At 37.8% G+C, this 19,171-nt stretch overlaps 1 protein-coding gene across 16 annotated transcripts in view; it reads right to left on the minus strand.

Annotated features, from left to right (window-relative positions):
• UNKL (unk like zinc finger) overlaps nucleotides 1-19,171 on the minus strand; it is a 61,389-nt gene that overhangs the window by 22,400 nt on the left and 19,818 nt on the right. For 9 of the 16 annotated variants that reach the window (XM_075058703.1, XM_075058701.1, XM_075058702.1 and 6 more), the window contains 4 exons: nucleotides 18,843-18,927; nucleotides 13,251-13,405; nucleotides 3,208-3,396; nucleotides 959-1,021 (listed from right to left, as the gene is read on the minus strand). In XM_075058703.1, the coding sequence (XP_074914804.1) occupies nucleotides 959-1,021; nucleotides 3,208-3,396; nucleotides 13,251-13,405; nucleotides 18,843-18,927 (492 nt within the window). Of the gene's footprint in view, nucleotides 1-958; nucleotides 1,022-3,207; nucleotides 3,397-13,250; nucleotides 13,406-14,160; nucleotides 16,097-18,842; nucleotides 18,928-19,171 lie in introns of those variants that run through there. The other 7 variants (XM_075058707.1, XM_075058713.1, XM_075058714.1 and 4 more) reach the window with 3 other exon arrangements.

Consider the following 19,171-nt stretch of genomic DNA (forward strand, 5'->3'; position numbering starts at 1 on the left):
AAAAGCGTTTCCAAGGCTGCCACTCTCACTAATTTATAGATGTGTAAGGGAAAAAACCCAATGTACACTTTTAAACTGGTTCATGTCCTATCACTCTTTTACACAGAACTCATAGGATCCACCTCTAACTGTCTTGTGTTTTCTCTCCTTATCTATTCTGCACCATTCCTCCTGCTTTTTAAACGTAAGATACATTTTAACCCTCCACTTTTTTAGTTTTTTTACACTCCTGTGCAGCTGCATGAATGGCAAATGGTAAAACTTCTGTTCTCGTTTATCTTGATCATTAAGATAGCATCAGAGTTCTTGTTCTAGCAGTGCAAAGCTGGCAGAGTTTTAAGCTCCTTTGCATATATAGAATGACCTCAAACACCTGATGGATTTAGCTTCACGACAGGTCAAAGCTATGCCCTCTTCCTTGTCACTTTAACTATTTTTCTAGTTTTGAGCATCTGACACTTGAACAACTGTATCGTTATCTTCCTTCTGGCCATCCTTAAATTTTATCAACCCATTCCCAAATCAAGTTAATCCAAAATTTCACTGTGAAAACTCTGCCATGGAATTGCAATAATTAAAAGCATCCTCAAACTGCCTCACATTCCTCTCGTCCCTGGTACTCCCTGCAGCACACATCTATTGCACATATTCACAGAACCTAGAGCGGGCTGTCCAGAACCATGTCCAGACGGCTTTTGCATAACTCCAAGGAGGGAGACTCCACAACCTCCCTGGACAACCCGTTTCAATGCTCAAGTCTAACACGTGCAGTAAAAAAGTATTTCCATACATTTAGATGGAACCTCCTGTGTTTCAGTTTGTGCCCGTTGCCTCTTGTCCTGTCACTGGGCACAAATTTTCCTTAGACTATGTCGTAAAGCACCACATAACTTTGATACTGCATAAATAAATTATCAAAAAGGGCAAAATATTTACAGCGTTTAGCTTTTGGCAATACCTGCTTGTTGTCTTGTTCATTTATTTTCTGCTGATTCTCAGCTGGGAAGCTTCGATGCTTTGCCTGAAAGAAGAAAAATCTCTGTAATATATGAACTTTACGAGTCATTGCTGTAAAATACATGATTAGTTTGTGAAGGGTCAGTGGTATCTCTGTAATGATATCTTCAACAGGCTGACTTCATTTCCCTCACTGCAGTCCCATATGGAGAATTACGTTTCAATGATCATAGAGTAAATCTACATGGAAAAGGAGCAGCAGTTGCAATCGTTCCACTTATATGCATAATTGAGCACATGCAAGTTATTTCTGGTCCAAAAATTGAGTAGCCATGTTAGCATTATGCTGTGACAGAAATAACATGTCCCAAATGCTCACCAGCTGGGGAATACTTCTTCAAGAGGCTAGTGGGATAGAAGCCTGAAGTAGCCAAAAGTTTTGAGTGGAACTGCCCAGATTTTCCCTTAAACTGATCATGCTACAAATAACAACAACAACAAAACAATAAAATCAAATATAAGGGCAGATTTTCTTTGAACACCATTTTATAATAAAGTAACTTTTGAAACAAGTGAGACATACTTAAATAAAAGGTAATTCTAAGCAATTTCTCTTTGCCCCCTGTGTTGTTGCAGAACAGGATCAAAGGATCTCTGTTCTTTTCAGGCCAGTATTTTTCAGTGACTTCCTGAGCTCCAGTAAACTCTGCAAGGTGCTCTCTGTCTCCTTAGGAAAAAATGGTTCTTCCTGCTGCCTTAGAGCAGTCTTCTTGTGTCTGTTCTTTGTTTCCTTTGGGAGATTCCTAATATGTCTTGTAGTGAAAGCTCCCTAGCAGTAACAACTCTCCTCCTCTTTATATGCCTCCCACCACTCTAGGTACTTTTTTATCAATTGCAAAATCCATCACTGCTTTCTCTCTAGACAGGTTCATTGTGGCCACTAAAAGGCAAGCACATGACGTTTTTGCTGCAGAGACACATTCTTTGCAGCAGTACATTACTCACTAATTGTGACCAAAACAACAAAAGAGATTTTTACCAACGATTACATAATTTCTCAGTTATTGCTGTCTAATGACCAGAGAGCAGCCGTTTGATACTGTAGCTGCCTTGCTTCCATGACATTTGATCAATGATTACTTGATCCCCATATTGGGAGATGGAAATCTTTCCTGTTACAATGACCATCTCTCTAACCTATAGTCTGTCTGAACATCTACATGTAAGAAAGCAACCCTGCATGGAGAACTTTACTCTAGAGTAATGACCTTGCCATCACCTGTAACAAGTTACCATTTACAAAACCCACTTTCCTTCCTTTCATTATTTTTCTATATTTTACTTCTACACTTCTCTGTGCATCTCAGGTTATAGAACTTTATTCTGACAAGTCACAGGTTTGCAAGAAGACTGATCAGCTTGGCTGCAGCTTATTTAAATGTGCCATCGGAGTTCCTTTTTTTAAACAGTTCCTTTCTGACAATTTAGAACTGTAACCAGTATTATAATAGAGCAAGAAAAATTTAGCTTTAACAGGTAAATCCTGGGCTTTCAGCTTTTTTCTCACAGGCCAATAGACCTGCTTCATATCTCTGAAATACAGTCTTACCTTCTCCCAACTGTCTCTAGCATTGCCTGTTTTCTCCCCCACCCGACTAAAGGATTCTAACTCCTCACCAACTTCTATTTCAACCACTTTCCTCTCACTGCTAATGCTACAGATCTCTCTCTCTCTTTCTTCAAGAGGCTTGTTATATTTTATCACCTATGTCTGTCTCAGCAATGAACTTGTCCAAGGAGAGAAGCAGCTGCACATGGAAGAAGAAACAGTCTGAAATTAATCAAAGATTGGAACTGATAAATAGTATCGTCAGACATTAATGCCTCTTTTCACCATCAATTTTCAACAATAATTAAAACTGAATCCTACCAAGTCTAGCTATGATTTTTTTTCCATTGTTATCTTGCTCTGTTCTTGGCAACATGGGCTCAAAATGACAATCACAACATTTCTGCAAAGTTACAATTTATTGCATGTCAGCTGAGCTGCAGTGACTGTTTGCGTGAGTGTTCTTGGCCTGTGACAACTGTAATTTGATGCAGTTTAGCTCAGTAAAGAAGAGGGTCCAAACTCTTGTGTCCTAAATTATCAAAAAACAGTGCTGATACACAAGGCAGACAACATTTTCTGCTGAATCTAACTCAACTTAAGATTGCGTTTGTACTTCTAGACCCATATTATGTACATACCTGATCTTCTCGTTCAAAGCCTGGTGCTTTTGGATAGCTAGACGTTGGTGAAGAAACACCTGACGTGCTAGACTCAGAACACAAAACGCCGTTTGCTAATGATCTCTGTCTACAAAGAGGTCCAAGGGGTGATAAAGAACTACTGCTACCAGAACTTGATGTTACAGTTGGACTTGAAGAACAGGAAATCTGTAGAAGACAGAAAACATTGTCTAATATACTCTATGATATTTTTTTATGTTTACAGCTAGTCTCCCTCTGTAACACAATCAGTTGAAATTATAAATTAATTTCAGTGTTATGTAAATACAACACTAACTTTGTTTTTTTGGTATTAGCTTAAAAAAGTAGCAGATGACAAAAGTAACAGGGAGCTATTGTACATACACAGACTTCAAAAGGAGATGCATTTGTACACACCAGAATATAGCCTTGTTTGGTCCCTATGTACAAAATTAATCACAGGTGGAGATTACTCTACTTAATGGAAATTAATTTACAATAAAGGAATACTTGCTTTCTGACAACCTGATTTCCACTCTTTCATATATTTCTTAATTTACAGTTTAATGCAAGCATTATACAACATTTCACTCTTTTAAAAGAACTCATCTAGATCAAGCCAAGCAGTTCAAAAAGAAAGAGACATGTAGAATCTTGGCAAAAAGCATCTCAATGCTTGTTTGTAAATCTCAAAAGGCTGGTTTCTGAGATTCTTGAATATTAAAATGTTCATTGATTAATAAATTAACATTTCAATATTTAAAAACATTACTGAAATTATAATTTTTTTAGTTCTGCTGTACATTTTCCAGAGTTTTAAACTTCTAAAGTAAAAGGCTTAAGATGAAGGTACAATCTGTAAGTAGATCTGGACAATTTTTTTGCTAAAAGTACAATTCTGATCAACCTGAAATTTATGAACTCAGGTGCCAGCATCCTACAATAACATGTTTGAGTGGAACTGTGGGCATTGCTTGTTTCTACATTTTTTAAGTAAACAGTTCAATTTTTGTAAATTAGATTTATAACTAGACTCACAAAGGCAGTATGGAAATAGTTGCATCCTACATTTATGTCTAACAGCCCAGTGGTGAGAACGCTCAGTGATGATACACATTTCAGTCCCTTCTTGTGCTTGTTTCAGAACAGAATCTGCCAGCTCTCAAGGGAACTGAACCAGTCGATACAATAATGGAGTGAAATTCTGCTAAAGTTGTTTTGGTTTGCTTAAATACAAAATACACACCGGATCAGACAGGCTAAACAAGAATAACTATACATTTTACTGTTAAACTCTTAAATTAGGGCTAACCCTAACCCTTAATTTTACTTTATGCTCCAAAGAATGTGAAAGTATTTTAAGCAAATCAGGATTTTAGCAAGAGACACCTCTCTCCCCAGAATAGTATAACCTCAGAATGTCCCTCCTCAGCTGCAGGAACTTCAGATTCAAATTCCTGTGAATCAGGTAGAGGACAGGCATGACCCTAGATGAGGTCTTAACCCTAGACAGAAAAAAAACCACTTCCAACACATGTAAGCCCTATACTTGCTGAAGATTATTACCTATGCATTCACTCACTCCTATCCCTACAGAAAATGTCCCACCACGAACCTTATCTGTGTGGAGGTCTGGAATTAGATTGCTTCTGAAATCCAAAGACAGCTTCTCTACACAACAGTCTGAAATGTACGTTTACCCTGAGAGCTGACAGAAGTAGAAGAGTGGGCACCACAGCAAAAATAATTAAATTGATAGCCAAGGTTTACTCAGACAAAATTCCTTCTGAAGTCAAAGGCTGAAGAATTTGTGTTTTGACCACAAGCTTGTTACAACATGCAAGGTTTCTCTTTCTGTTACCGTTTACTCTAAATCCAAAACTGAGGAGTGCCCCTGTGCCTGGTGATGTTAAGTTTGCACATTTTTTCACCTCTAAAATACTGAAATCCTTTCTTTATGCTAAAGAGGAAAGGAAAATAAAAGGACACTGCCAGGAAAAAAACCAAACATTGCTTTTTAAGTGAAATTTAATTTTTTTTTCTTTTTTTTTGTCAATAAAAATGTGCTAAGGTATTCAGTTCCATATCAAAAGATTTTGAAAACTTTTTATGAATAACATAGTTACATCTTGTAAGTATACTTAAAAACATACTTCTGGTAGCACAAGGCTGCTTAATGCAGCAAATATGGAAGATAAAATGACTAGACAGTGAAGGCAGACTAACACCCGAAGTAAAATACTAATTTAGGTAAGCTACTGACTCTATTTAAGGATGAGTTCCCTAATCTGCACAGAATGTTTCTCAGGTGTGTATTTCTTGTCCACTCTTTCAGCTAGGCAGGCAACACAGATTATTTTACTGACACAGGAAGATGTACATCATGGTTGTTCCCTACAATGTGACCTAATGAAGATCGGGGAAGAGGGAGGAATTAAGATAGCCATTATGGATTACTTGTCCTGGAGGGCTACCTGCAGACAACAGAGGCATAAATGGGGAACCCAGAAGGAACCCAGAATATAAATGTTCACCCAGAAGTACTGGGCTTGAGGTACAGAGTTACTGGTCAAGATCAGACGATACCAGGTATGTAGTCCATTATGTAAGACCATAAGGTGCTGCTCATGTGATCCTTCTGTTTACAGTAGGTATCAGTGGTAGCATTAACATATATATATATAACTGTAAGCATCAAGAACTTACAATTTTATGTAGTTTTGCTCTGAAAAACTAAACTAAACTAAAACAATTGCTCAACCCCCTAAGATGCAGGCAGCATTATCTGATTACATTAATGTTTAGCTTTTGCTCTTAATTTCTGAAGAGTCCACCAGGATGACAATAGACAGAGATAGCCTCTACTCTGTCTTTTGTATTTTTCAGAAAAGAATAGTTAGTTAAGTTTTAATAACTGGATTACACACTACCACAAATTTTGTGTGACTCAACTTGCAAAGAAAATACAAAGAACTCATGCAAATGAAGCAGGAAAAGAAAATGGGTCACATAACATCCACAGTAGGTTAAATACACAACCAAGAAAAAAAAAAATTCAAACCTAGCCTGAATTTACAAGGCAACTACATTGAAAAATCACTCTTTTTGATCTCAAGTTACTATCTAGAATTTATTCCTCCTGGCAGAAAAGTACCTGGGGGTGTTGGTCAACAGCCAGCTGAATACAAGCCAGCAGTGTGCCCAGGCAGCCAAGAAGGCCAATGGCATCCTGGCTTGTGTCAGAAATATTGTGGCCAGCAGGACTAGGGAAGTGATTGTTCCCCTGTACTCAGCACTGGTGACGCTGCACCACGAAAGACATTGAAGTGCTGGAGCATGTCCAAAGAAGGGCAATGAAGCTGCTGAAGGGTCTAGAGAACAAGTCCTGTGAGGAGTGGCTGAGGGAACTGGGATTGTTTAGCCTGGAGAAAAGGAGGCTGAGGGGAGACCTTATCACTCTCTATGACTACCTGAAAGGAGGTTGTAGTGAGGTGGGTGTCAGTCTTTTTTCCCAAGTAGCAGGTGATATGATGAGAGGAAATGGCCTCAAATTGCACCACAGGAGGTTTAGACTGGCTATTAGGAAAGATCTCCTCACTGAAAGGGTTATCAAGCATTTGACAAGGCTAAGTCACCATCCCTGAAGGTATTTAAAAGACTTGTGGATGTGGCACTTAGGGACATGGTTTAGTGGTGGACTTGGCAGTGTTAGGTTTAAGGTTGGACTCAATGATCTTAAAGGTCTTTTCCAACCTAAATGATTCGATAACTCTATCTCCTGTCTGCCCCTATACTGTATGTTTATCCCCCTAGTAAGAATGTAAGAAATGTCCTGTTGGGTTAGACCCAGACTAATATCCTGTTGCCAAAAGAGGCAAGAGGAGATGATATTCAGGGAGAATACCCAATCCTGGTTGTTATCTATGGCCATCAAAGATAATTCTTGAGGCAGAGAAAGTAAATGGAGGACTTTCTGGACCATCTCCCTCCCTCTGCGAGAGACTCCTCCAGGTCTGGTGAAGATACTCTGGCCAAAAACATCAACATTGATCAGGGCCCTCTTCCTTTTTGTCCAGGATTGTAAGAAGCATCTCCTCTACAACTCAAGGCTAGGTGGACTCCACAGAGAAACCATGATACAGGTTACACTGCCACTCACGTGAGAAGAGAGAATTTATTCTCAAATATCGAATCATCCCTTACGGCTTGCTACAGAATACCCGCAAGACCACTGCTCCTATATCTCTCATTTCTCATGCTCTTTGCACAGAGTAAGATACAAAGAACATCTGAGAAATATCAAGAAGCCTATCACTAGAAACAGCCATACAACTTAGTGCAGTATCGACGCCAAGATGGTGAGCGAACATGTATTTTGTATCAATAGGGACGTGTGTTTCACAGTTAACATGAAGTCACATGTCAGTACTAACATAAAATGAGTGTGATATCAGTATTAGAGACAAAAAGAGTGCAAGAGGGGAAAAGGGAAACTAGCAATGCTTACTTTTTGTTTCTCGATGCTCCAGAATTTACATTTTGGCATCAGTGTTGGCATGAATAGCAATGTCCTCAGCACTACCGATGCTAGGAAAATCTATTGCCAATTGTTAGTCTTTTTTTTCCTTTTTTTTTAGTCTTTTTCTTCTTTATTAAGACAGAAGCACAAACAACAGAAGCTAGAATTCATACAGTTGCCTCAATGCTGCAAGTCTCCAACATGATCTTTGGAAACCGCTCGACAAATGTAACTTAAGATTTGTGGCATGTAATTTTCTGTGTGTGGGATAAAGAGGCCAAACAGATTTAAGTACTCTTCAGGAATGTGTCCCTCCTAAAAATGGAAATCTGCTGTGCTGTGTAGTCAGACATAAGCACAGCAAGGACACAGTTCAACCCCTAAGGATTTAGAGTCTGCTTTAAGACCAGTACTCGGTGACATTCCTTACTTTCCAGAGTCTCAGCTGTAAATCTTCACAGATTCATTTTTAAGCTTAAATGCTGCAGCTGGATACATTTCAGATTACCTCTCACTTTCACAGAGGTTACAAAAGAACAACTTTTTCAATTTTGCGTCTTTGCTTAAGGCAATAGGAGGACACCTGAACATTTCTGACACACCACAAGTCAAAAGATTCCAAGCTTGCCTTAACAAGGGTCACATACTCATATTGTAACCACACAGACCTTGGCCTCTTACATTCTTACAAAGAAATAATTTGTCACTCTTACATTCTTACAAAGAAATAGTTTGTCACTATTCGTCACTGCAGCTAAATTACCCAGAAAAAGAGCGTGCAGAACAAGTGATACATTCTTTCCCTTGGTTCTTGCCTATGCTAGGTCTCTGCTTACAGCTGATCTTCTACAAAGAAAATGAGGAAACATATACCTATAAAACTAGTTATATTTCCCGTGAAAATAGCAGCTGCTTGAGCTTCTTGATTTGCATTATATTTTGTGGCTTTAAATGTACTGTTATATTGCCTACATTTGTGGGGGGTGGCAGGGAAGATGACAGGAAGAGGAAACATGTAGGTACTTTTAAACTGTAAAACTAATTTTGCCTTCAAGTAACTTATTTCCTTCCTACATCCCTGTCTCAGAACACTAATTCCACAGTAAAGGAAGCATGATTCATCACCATTGTTTGCACTTAGATTATGCACACGTAATCAAACTCAGTTGCATTATCACAGCTTAATAAACTATTATTTACCAAATGAGTGTGGTAACTGATCATGTGCACGCAGCCAAGCCATCTTAGTTATGAAGTAAAAGAGAAAACTTGAGGCTTAACGAAGGCAGCAGAATATTAGCACTAAGTCTGCAATCAGGACAAGCTATGAAGGCACACAATCTTTGCCACAACTGAGCTGACAAGCGCTGACTTCTTAACTGTGCTAACTCAAACGTGATCAAGTACTTACAAATCTTTGATAAACTTGATAAAACAAAGATGGTGCTGATTATCCTATCTTCATCCATTGTGATCAACATATATCCTATGCAAATATTCAATCTTTTAAATACATCACAGACTCCGGGCATAATGACATCATGGCCAACATTTCTATCTTTTTATTTTTCAAAAGGAAACTATGATTTATTGCTCTGAGCCTAGAAGGGCTAACATAAATATTCTGTAATTGATAAATGCAATTAATCTTTGATGTATCTCCTATTTCATCTCCAGAATAAACAGCAAGTTTTCCTATTAATTTTGCAGTGCCACGAACTTGAACAATATTTACAGACAAATTTTATCATACAGCTAGGCCTTTGGTCTGTATCATCACCTAACTTGGGTACACTGCAGTTAGTTACCAGTAACAGAGAGACCTGATATATGGAGATCAGCAGCATAATCCTAAAACATGAGCTGAGTGTGTTTTAAGAAGTAATAAGATTCTTGACATTTTTTGGCTGAAAAGCTACTCAAAGGAATAAGCATTTTGTATTGATACGATAACACTGGAAAGCTAATCAACCAGCTAGAGAAAGCATACAAAGCAGCAACTATGACTATGGTTGCACACACTGAGGCAGCCTAGTTAATCCAACTCTCATGGCACTATGAGAAAAATAAACAAGACATAGGAAAACACCATTTAGGTATGTTAAATTGCAATAAATGTGCAGGATATAAATGAGAACAGTTGAAATGAAGGGATGAAATTCAGGTGAGGCAGAAGCTCATGGCTGAGAACAATGCATATGTATGGGATGCAGGGGACTGCATGCCAGAGAGATTATTTTAGCAAAGGTGACTGAGGAAAGAGCTAGATAGCAAAAGTGTCTGAGGAAAAGGGGTACATAGCATATTGGATGATGAAACAATACATAGCTGAAGATTCATGGAAGGACATGCAAGGAGTAATGGAAATCTGAGTAAACACGAAGACGTGGTAACATAACCGACTTCATTAATGAAGTAGGGCATCAAAGTTTAAACAGTGCAAGCAATGTATCTGAAACATGGATCAAGCTATTTAAAGACTTGTATGCACAGAAATATTCAAGAAACCTTGTCTACTATAATTTCCCATAATTGAGGAGTTCAGACAGCTGAATTTTACCAGTGCAAAAGAAGAAACAATAAGGAAGACCCTCTTAAAGTTAAATAAAGAGTGAAAGAAAATAAATTTATGTCATAAAAAAAAGAGCAGTAGGAGAATGAGTAAAAAGGAGCATTCCTTCTGGCAATTAGATGACACTGAACAGAGCACAAAAGAGTAGTAATGGTTAAGAACAAGCATAAGAGCTAAAAGTAAAAGTTGCTGGTGTAAATGCAGCTCCTAAAGAAGACACATAGGACTGGGAAAAGGATGAGTGAATTTGTTGCTACAATGCATATGAAGACTCTGAATCTTACTTAAGGCACTTCACACCTCTGATGCAGTATGAGAAAAAATGGGTATGCCAAGAAAGCCAACCTAGGACTTGCTAGAGCAACACAACAAAAACAAAGATAAGAGGTGATGGTAAGTGTGGAGAAACAAGTAGTACTAACTGAAATGAAAAATTACAATCAAGGGAAATACTGTACCACACTGGGTAAACTGCATTGTGGAGGTTAAGTACTTTAGATGATACAACTGTTGGAGTATAAAGCAAAAGGAACTGCGAAGACAGACTGGAGAAAAACAGTACTATCGCAGATCAGGTGAAGGGACTGACAAAAGTATAATGTTAGATGCTTCAAACCAGAAGGCAGAACATGGAGGTAAAGAAACATAAATGTAGAAGCTCTCCATGGAAACTGAACTCACACTTACCAAAAAAGGCTGAAGAGTAAATTATTTTCTGACTGAAATGTTACGGAAAGATACAGCAGAGGAATGACTGATGACAGTCCAATTGACAAGACAACTTAGATAAAGACATAAGAACACAGTATAGGTGAGACAAGAAGGTATATATTTAAAACAGTTATGCAGTCTCCCTCACTATCAACCTGGATCATACAGAATCTTAATGGACTCATTCTTCCAGTAACATTTATAGATAGGGCAATAGTATTACCACATTCTAGAAATGGGGACCTAAGAAACTTGCTCTCAAAGAGGAATTTTATGATCAAGCAGAGAACTGAGTTTAGGTCTCTCAAGTACTACATCATCCTTTTCCTCCAGAAGCAAATAGAACAGTAGGATATTCTCCCAGTGTACTACAACAGGATACATGAAAGAAGTTTTGGAAGACGAATAGGGAGATTTTGTTTTGAAGACACAAAGGAAGATAGGTTTAGAAAGTCTTATTTCATCATGATAAAACCCACTAAAATTAAGTTTACTCAGGGCCAGTGTCTAACAGTGATGAGAACGAAGATGAAGGAGGGGACAAAGACAGAGAGCTTATTAGAACAGAGAGAAAAACACAAACACAAATGTAAATATGTTGCTGCGATACAGAAAATGGGGGGAGTCAGTGAAACAGAATGACTACTTAAATACTAAAATTAAGCAGTTTACAGCAGATGGAGAAGGTGAAAGCAAGCAAGCAACAAAATTCAAGAATTAAACACGGAAAAACAGAAGACCAACCTGCTAATGAAAAATCGGGAACTGAATATTAAAAAAAAACAAATAGTGGAAGTGCATCAAACAATGCTGCAGGTAAGTAGTCCAGTGAAAGAAAGACAGAATATTTTGTCAGACGTCAGAAAAATGGTGGCCACTTGCAATGAAACTTCAAGTACAGGGAAGGGAGTGGGGTCACCTTTTCCATTTTCACACTTTAACAGTAATACAGGCAGAGACTCAGTGAGCAAGGAATGGAAAATGTACACAATGTTCATCAGATTCTTAATGACTAACAGAAAAATGCATGTATTTGGAAGAAGATTCCACATAGCTGGAAGGCATATCAGAATTGTTAGCGTTTTCAGCTGTACCTAAATCATTCAGGAAAGGCTAAGAAGCTTCTGGGAGAAAAGGTGCTTTTATGGGTCTCCCCTGAAAGCTTCAGAACCTTATCAACAACAAAATTAGCTTCCTAAATAAAAAGGCAGAACCTTTCTGAGAACCATTCATATACAGAAGCAGTCTTCTGCACTGGGAACCTAAGATAAAATGTAGGCATATTGGTATCTTTATCCTCAATCTACAGTACAGCAATATGAAGCTACATGAAAGAAACCCAGGAGTTTCAATAACTGCACTATTTATTAGCCATTCTTTTTAAACACTATTTAAAATATGTCCTTTTACCTGGTTTCTAACCAAACAGCATAGATCAACAGTGCTGGAAAGTCAGAAGTGAAAATTCTGGGGATAAATGTGTATATACTTATGACTCTGCACTGCAAATGAGGTAAGAAAAACGCAAGTCAGGAGAGAACAAGAGAGATGTCACTATCTTTATACAGTATTTTACAACAAACATAAAACCTAACAAAAGGATCGGTTCCAACTGGTACTAAAAGGAAGATAATAAAAGCTCTGCAATATATCTTTCTCCTTCCTCTCCCCCATCTTTAGCTGATAAAAAATTGCTAATATGAACTACATTTATCACCCTCATAATCAAACACCTCTCCACTACCAAACACACTGCATGTACTGCACCACTGTAAGAAGCTTTAAGTATAAACCATGTTCACATAGGACATCAATTCATTCCTAATGTTAACAAATTAGGGCAGAGAAGAGGGCTGGGATCAAGCAAGATCTTCCATGAATGAAACCTTTCCTATAGAAAAAAGAGACATATGTAAATTAAGCTGTCCTGTAGTTGTGTATTTGATTAAAAATGATGTTCCTCACTGTAGCATTCAAAATATCGCATCTAAAGACAAAAAAAAAAAAGAACAGAAAACACAAATAATACATAGTTAAATCTGGTGCTAAGGGCAGACGTTCCATTTAGGCTTACAGTAACAGTTTAATATTACTGCCTGACATTACCATAGCTGTGTTTTTTTTCTCTTTTGCTGAAGTACAAAGAAATAAAAAACAGACGTTTAAGAAATAAAATAAACATTGTATATTGGTACAGTAATTATTATTAGTAACTTTTCCAGAATTATTTACACTTACATTTCCAGACTGCCCACTGCTATTTGTAATGCTGTTTGTGGAGTTAAGACTGCTGCTCCATTCATTTGCAATTCCTATGCTGTCTGTTGAAAACAGGTGAGCGCCTGGCTTTGATTGACAACCAGTTTGCAGTATGACTACATTCATGGTGTCCTCTGTTGAAGGAATCCCCAACAAATTACACACAGATTTGATACTTAGCTGTGTGAATTTAACAATTACATACCTAGTACCAAACACAGCACCTGTCACATGGAAACATCAATCACACACAAGAAATCTCTTTTTCTTTAAATATAAGCACAAAGGCAAGGTAAGAATAATATAATTCACCATTATGTATTTGTGGCTACTAACAAATGCGATACTCTTTATTTACTTGCTCCATCAAAAAAATGGTGGGAGGTAGATTGAAATTAATATATTTAAAGTATTCTAGATTTTGCTTTATTTTCCAGAATCTCTATCACACCAGGGTTTAAAAGCAACATTTTTAGAACTGCTGACTGGAAAGGTAACAATGGCATCGTAATTACAGGGTTCTTTGTTCTCTTTTTCCAGTCTAGAACCAATTGACTTAACTATAAAACAATTTGAAGAGAATATAGGACTTGTACTATTTAACTTAAAAGGAACAATAACCTTTGAGAAAGTTCATTATTAACTTATATGTAAATTGTGACCAATGACTTGTTAATTTTCATACCAGAAAATTCAGCTAAAGGTGACTGAACAATTACTTTGCAATTCCCCAAGGGCTACTTTGTTAAACTATTAAACATCTTAGATATTTGATTCTTTAAATGTGCAATGTATTAAGAAGATTTAGACTTCTAGCTTTATAGGCAAACGATGAGTTAACAAAAAATGTTTACTTTAGTAAGCAATTACAGTTAATAACATTCCTCACCTCATGATCCATGCACACAAGACATCAAAGTAAGGAAGTCAGGACTGAAAACAAAATCTCTTAATAAATTCTATAGGTATGGCAAGATTTTTTTCATGTCTAGCCACTAGTGCGTTTCTGAAGGTGTAGTGATAAACTACAGTTAAAAATAAAATGTAAACATTTCTCTCTACTAGAAACAGTAAGTAGCTCTGATAGAGCGTATGAAAGTACAAGCCATAGTAGGAAAGAGAATGAGTATGAGATACATAGACACCTCTCTTCAGTGGAGATTGCATAGCTGAAGATTGTTTCTAATGATGTGGGGGTTTTCCACCTAGCATTTGATCTATGACAACTCTGCGGCCTTCTTACTATATGGTCCAATGCTTTACCACATATTTCCACTACTGTATAAGTTACAAAAATAGGGACGTGGCTCACAAAAGAGAGAGGAAAAAAGCTACTAGTAAGTACCACTATACACACAAGTCCAGTCCAGCCACACTCAAAGAAAAGAAAAGGAAGAAGAAACCATAGGGATAGCAAAGATGATATCACCAGACCCTTGCTGTTCCTCCTACAGAATGAGAGCGCAAAGAACAGTTGGGAAGACAGAAACAGATGCAATGACTTTTTGTAACTTACTCTTACTTCCACTATGTATCATCTCATTGTATAGCTGCTTGCCCAGAGCAAGTCCAGTCAGTCATCTTATGTCCAGTCAACCCTCACACTGTCATAGGAAAAGCACTATCCGATTCGTACTCTCTCTTAAATCCTTCATTAGCTTTTTTTCCCTGACACCACCACATACTCATCCAATGTTCTGCAAATGAGTGTAAGTAATCATACCACCCTAAAAGGGTAGTATAAGACTGCTTTCCAAACACTTCAAAGAGAAATAATCTCTCCTTTCTCTTTCCAAGGTATTTAGGGAGAATAATAACACGACTAGTTCTTGCTATTCTGCTTATTAAGTCAAACAGGCACATTAAATTCAGAATGTGTTCTACATCATTCTAATTTCTTCCAAGAGTGAACATCATAGTTTGAGGCCAGCTGCACAAAAGTTACAAATTCTACAGCGTAAGCCTGCCCTAGTCTAACCATGTTTTCTCAAAGACCGTTGCAACTGGCAGAAAAGCAACAGTCTCACGTGGTGGCCTCTCTCATGGTGATCACTGAAGCTTGTGGAGATTAGGATAGAGCCCTCAAAAAGAACTTCAGCTACCTAATGCCAGTGCAGTGGTGCTTCAGGGATTATGTATCAGTAGCCTAGGATGTTATATAGAAACAGGGTTGCACTCTTTATGAGATACAACTTTTTCAGCTACATAGCCTCCTTAGAATTTGCACTAACAAGGCTTGGGTATTACAAATGTAAGAGTTACCACAGTCAGGCTAGGTCTGGCCTGGGGAATCCCATCTTTCATGAAGTCAGAAGTAAGTTTCTTCACCATTGCAATCTTGGCACCAATAGAAGAGAACAGTCTTGGACGAACAATCTGAAGACAAATGCCTTCAGTAACAGAAGCTGTTATACAGGAGATGTGTTCTTTGAAGTGTTTCCAAATTCTTGCCAGCAGAATTTCAGCCTGCCCATGTTTGTGTTTAAAAAAAAAAAAATCTATTTTTGTTGAGGTGCTAGTTGTAGTCAGGCAGTCAGTGGACAAATGAGTGCCACAGAGAGGTGTTATTTTAAAAGAGCCCTTTACTGAAGTGTCCCAACATACCCTAGCTACTCTCTGTTTTGCAGAGGGTGTCAGGGAGATATGCCAGATCCCACTACTTCTCTACTTTTCAGGATCAGGTGCTCTCCCTCCTGTCATCACAAAGTGTCTTTGGGACTACAGTGGACCTAGGGCTTCAGCCAGTGGGGTAAAAAACAAGTGACATTTATAAGACAATACTGTCTGCAGCCAGGGCCTCAAGGGAAATGCAGTCTTGGAGGAACAGTAATATTCCTCATGATCTTCACAAAGGAGGGAAAAAAACAGGAAAAAAATGGCCAGCTGTTTCTGAGGTAGTCATTGAGGGAAGACCAGGAATGCTATTATAGAGAATGTTTGCTTCCACAAATTATTTCACATAGAATGATAAAAATTGCTGACATACATGTATGAACAGTGGAAAATCTTCCTCTACCTGTTCCACATAGCTAGTGTTTCACTGAAGTTAGGTGGGGAACACCCATAATTTGTGATTCAAAGAGATCCATGAACCAAGAGTTTCAGGCTTTTCATATGGATGATATCTACAGCCCTGAAACCATTCTCTCCTCCTTCCCTAATATATGGAAGGGACAGAAACTATTTTATTCTATGCACACAGGAGGCAGAATTTCAGAGCTGCTGAACTAAGCTTAAAGCTGTTGCTAACAATAGAAAGGCACTCTTGCTGATAGTAACCAAACATCTAACTTTTGATGGACTGTTCAGACTGCCAGAGACAGAGGGTGGGTACTGTTGCAAGATTTCAAGTTTATGTGTTGAGATTTCCTGCTTACACAGTCTTCATTCCAGATGATACAAGCCAAAGAGTTCCAGAGCATGCTGGCTGAGCCACATAAGTCTCCTCTGATGGACATAAAATTATTTCTAATGCAACTATGTGGAGAAAATTAAGCTGCTGCTTCTCAATTAGCACTGCTAACATGTTCAAAGTCTCAGAAATTCTCTCAGAGTTCCAGAGATTTTTAAAGAGTACAAGAATTCATCCTACAAAGTAGAAGAAAGAACGGGTCTGGGGTAGAAGGATTAGCAACAGATTAGAAAGATATCACTTAGGGAGAATAACATCAGCAAATTGTTAAGTTTGGACTTTTCTTCAGCCCTCTTTATCTTTAGCCTGGGCAATGCTTAACTCTTCCTTAGAGATGGAAATCTTGTTTATTGCCAATGACAGCTTCCTGCGAGAATGATTCCTGTCATAGGAATCAAGCATCAACTGGACTGTTAAAGATACTAATGATCAAGACACACAGAAGTAGATCATGATGGGGTCTCAAAAGAACTCCAAACTCCAAGAGCTCTGCTGAGTTTACCCTGTACACTCGCCATGCTGGAGAGGCAAGAAGGGAGGCAGCATTCAGTATGCTCTAAGGAAGAAAACAGAGAAAATGTAGTCTTCTCCCACAGAAGTTTTGTAGCATGTCACAATTATACCATGCTGCATGTATGCAATTATTTTGTTTAAATCATACTCTTTCAGCTGTTTCAGGACCGAAAAAACTTATATCAGATAAACAGAACAGTAAACCCAGTGCCATAAATCACTTCTGTAACAAAATGTGTATTTTCAGACTTTCCTGAGTCAAAGAAGTACTTGCCAACGCTGACAAACAGTGAAGGACTTGATTTAGGAGATAGCCTCAACAGCACGAAAGCAAAGGCAGTGAGCTACTTTTGATGTGAAGAAACAGTCGATACTGATGTCACTGCCATAATGTTTTGAAGAATTGCTAGGTCTTAGAATAATGGGCTTCTTGAAATAAATACAGGAGGTTATTTACCCTTCTTCCTCTTTGAGTAACAAAACCATGGAAAAGTAAAATGGATCATCCCACAGAAGTTAAAAGACAAGTTGACCATACCACAGATTCTCAGAAACAAGAGCTGTGGGCAGCAAGAATGACTATTCACTGGAAGTCTTCTAGATAAGCAAGTGACACAATAAATGGTTGTATAGAACATCACATTTGCCTAGACAGGTTGGACAGAGAGAGGAGACTGCCATTACTTATCATTAGAGAATCATAAGATAAATACTACTGGATTGCAGAACTTTGGAGGTTTCCAAAATTGGTAGGGTCTCTCATCTCTTTCCAGCTCTAGAAGCAGAAGGCAAAAAAGTAAGATAGGAGGAGACCTTTTTTTTTTTCTTTTTGAAGAATAAATATGAGGTTTTACTGATTACATAATCAAGCAAAAACTACATAATCAAAAAAGAAAATATTTATCACCTGTAAGAAACCAGTTACATAGAAACACTTCAAGTTCTGCCTTGCACCGCAACTGAAAAGAAGGCATGAATAGTTGCAGCAACTGCATGCTTCACATTCTGGAGTGCAGGAAGTGTGTAGGGGTAGCCTAAGTTGACACTACTGTTAAAAAGAATCTGATGATGCACACCCAGAATTAACTTGTGTAGATGCATACCAAAGAATTGAGCGCTCATGGAAAAAAATGGTCCCTCTTCCCTTTTTGTGTATATAACAGTTTGAGCTCAGTGAAGATGTAAGTAAGTGGGCTACGGAGGAAAAAGGACAGCTGACGTAATTTTCTCTATGTTCTTTTTCAGCTTAGCTAGGGCCCTAGTTCTGCAAATACTTGCAAGTATGTTTAACTTTTACCTGAGAAGTTTACTATAGGTTTCAATAGGACACCTAATATATTTTAAAAAATCAAGTGTGTGTGTGTAGTAAATTGCCAAATCAAATTCAAAAAGTTACAGGGACAAGCTGCATTTGTAAAGAAAAGCACCTCCTGTTTTACTGCTGATGCAAATTTGATGCAAATGCAGCAAGCTCCCATAGCAATGTACGGTATTAGAAAACATGAAATAAATTTCTAAAAACAAGTGACATCAAATGCCATTCATGCATCAAAATTAACGATGTTAAGTCACTTCTGTTACTGATGCTTAGAAATTATCGTTCATTTTTGTGAACACTGATACAAAATAACAGTTCTCTTACTTACTTTCAACATGTGCAAACGCACAAAACGGACCACGTGGGCAGTAACCTGTTTGGCGCATGTCATTGCACTTTGTAGATTTATATATCTAAACGAAACAGAAGGGTGGTTAACCTAAACATTGTTATGTAACGACAAAATAGTTAGAAAATTTTAAAACCTTTAAATGAAAAATTCTTTATCTTTACTAACAATATGTATTACACAGTTTCCTCAGAAAATCCAGTTCTTATGATCATTTTTAAAAATCAAATAGAAGAGCAGAATTTTAAGAAAAGCAAACCCGAGACAAGAGCATCTTAACCTTCTTCTGTGTAATAATAAATAGTAAG

This window comes from Buteo buteo, chromosome 27 (assembly GCF_964188355.1).
Source record: "Buteo buteo chromosome 27, bButBut1.hap1.1, whole genome shotgun sequence".
Classification (NCBI taxonomy): domain Eukaryota; kingdom Metazoa; phylum Chordata; class Aves; order Accipitriformes; family Accipitridae; genus Buteo; species Buteo buteo.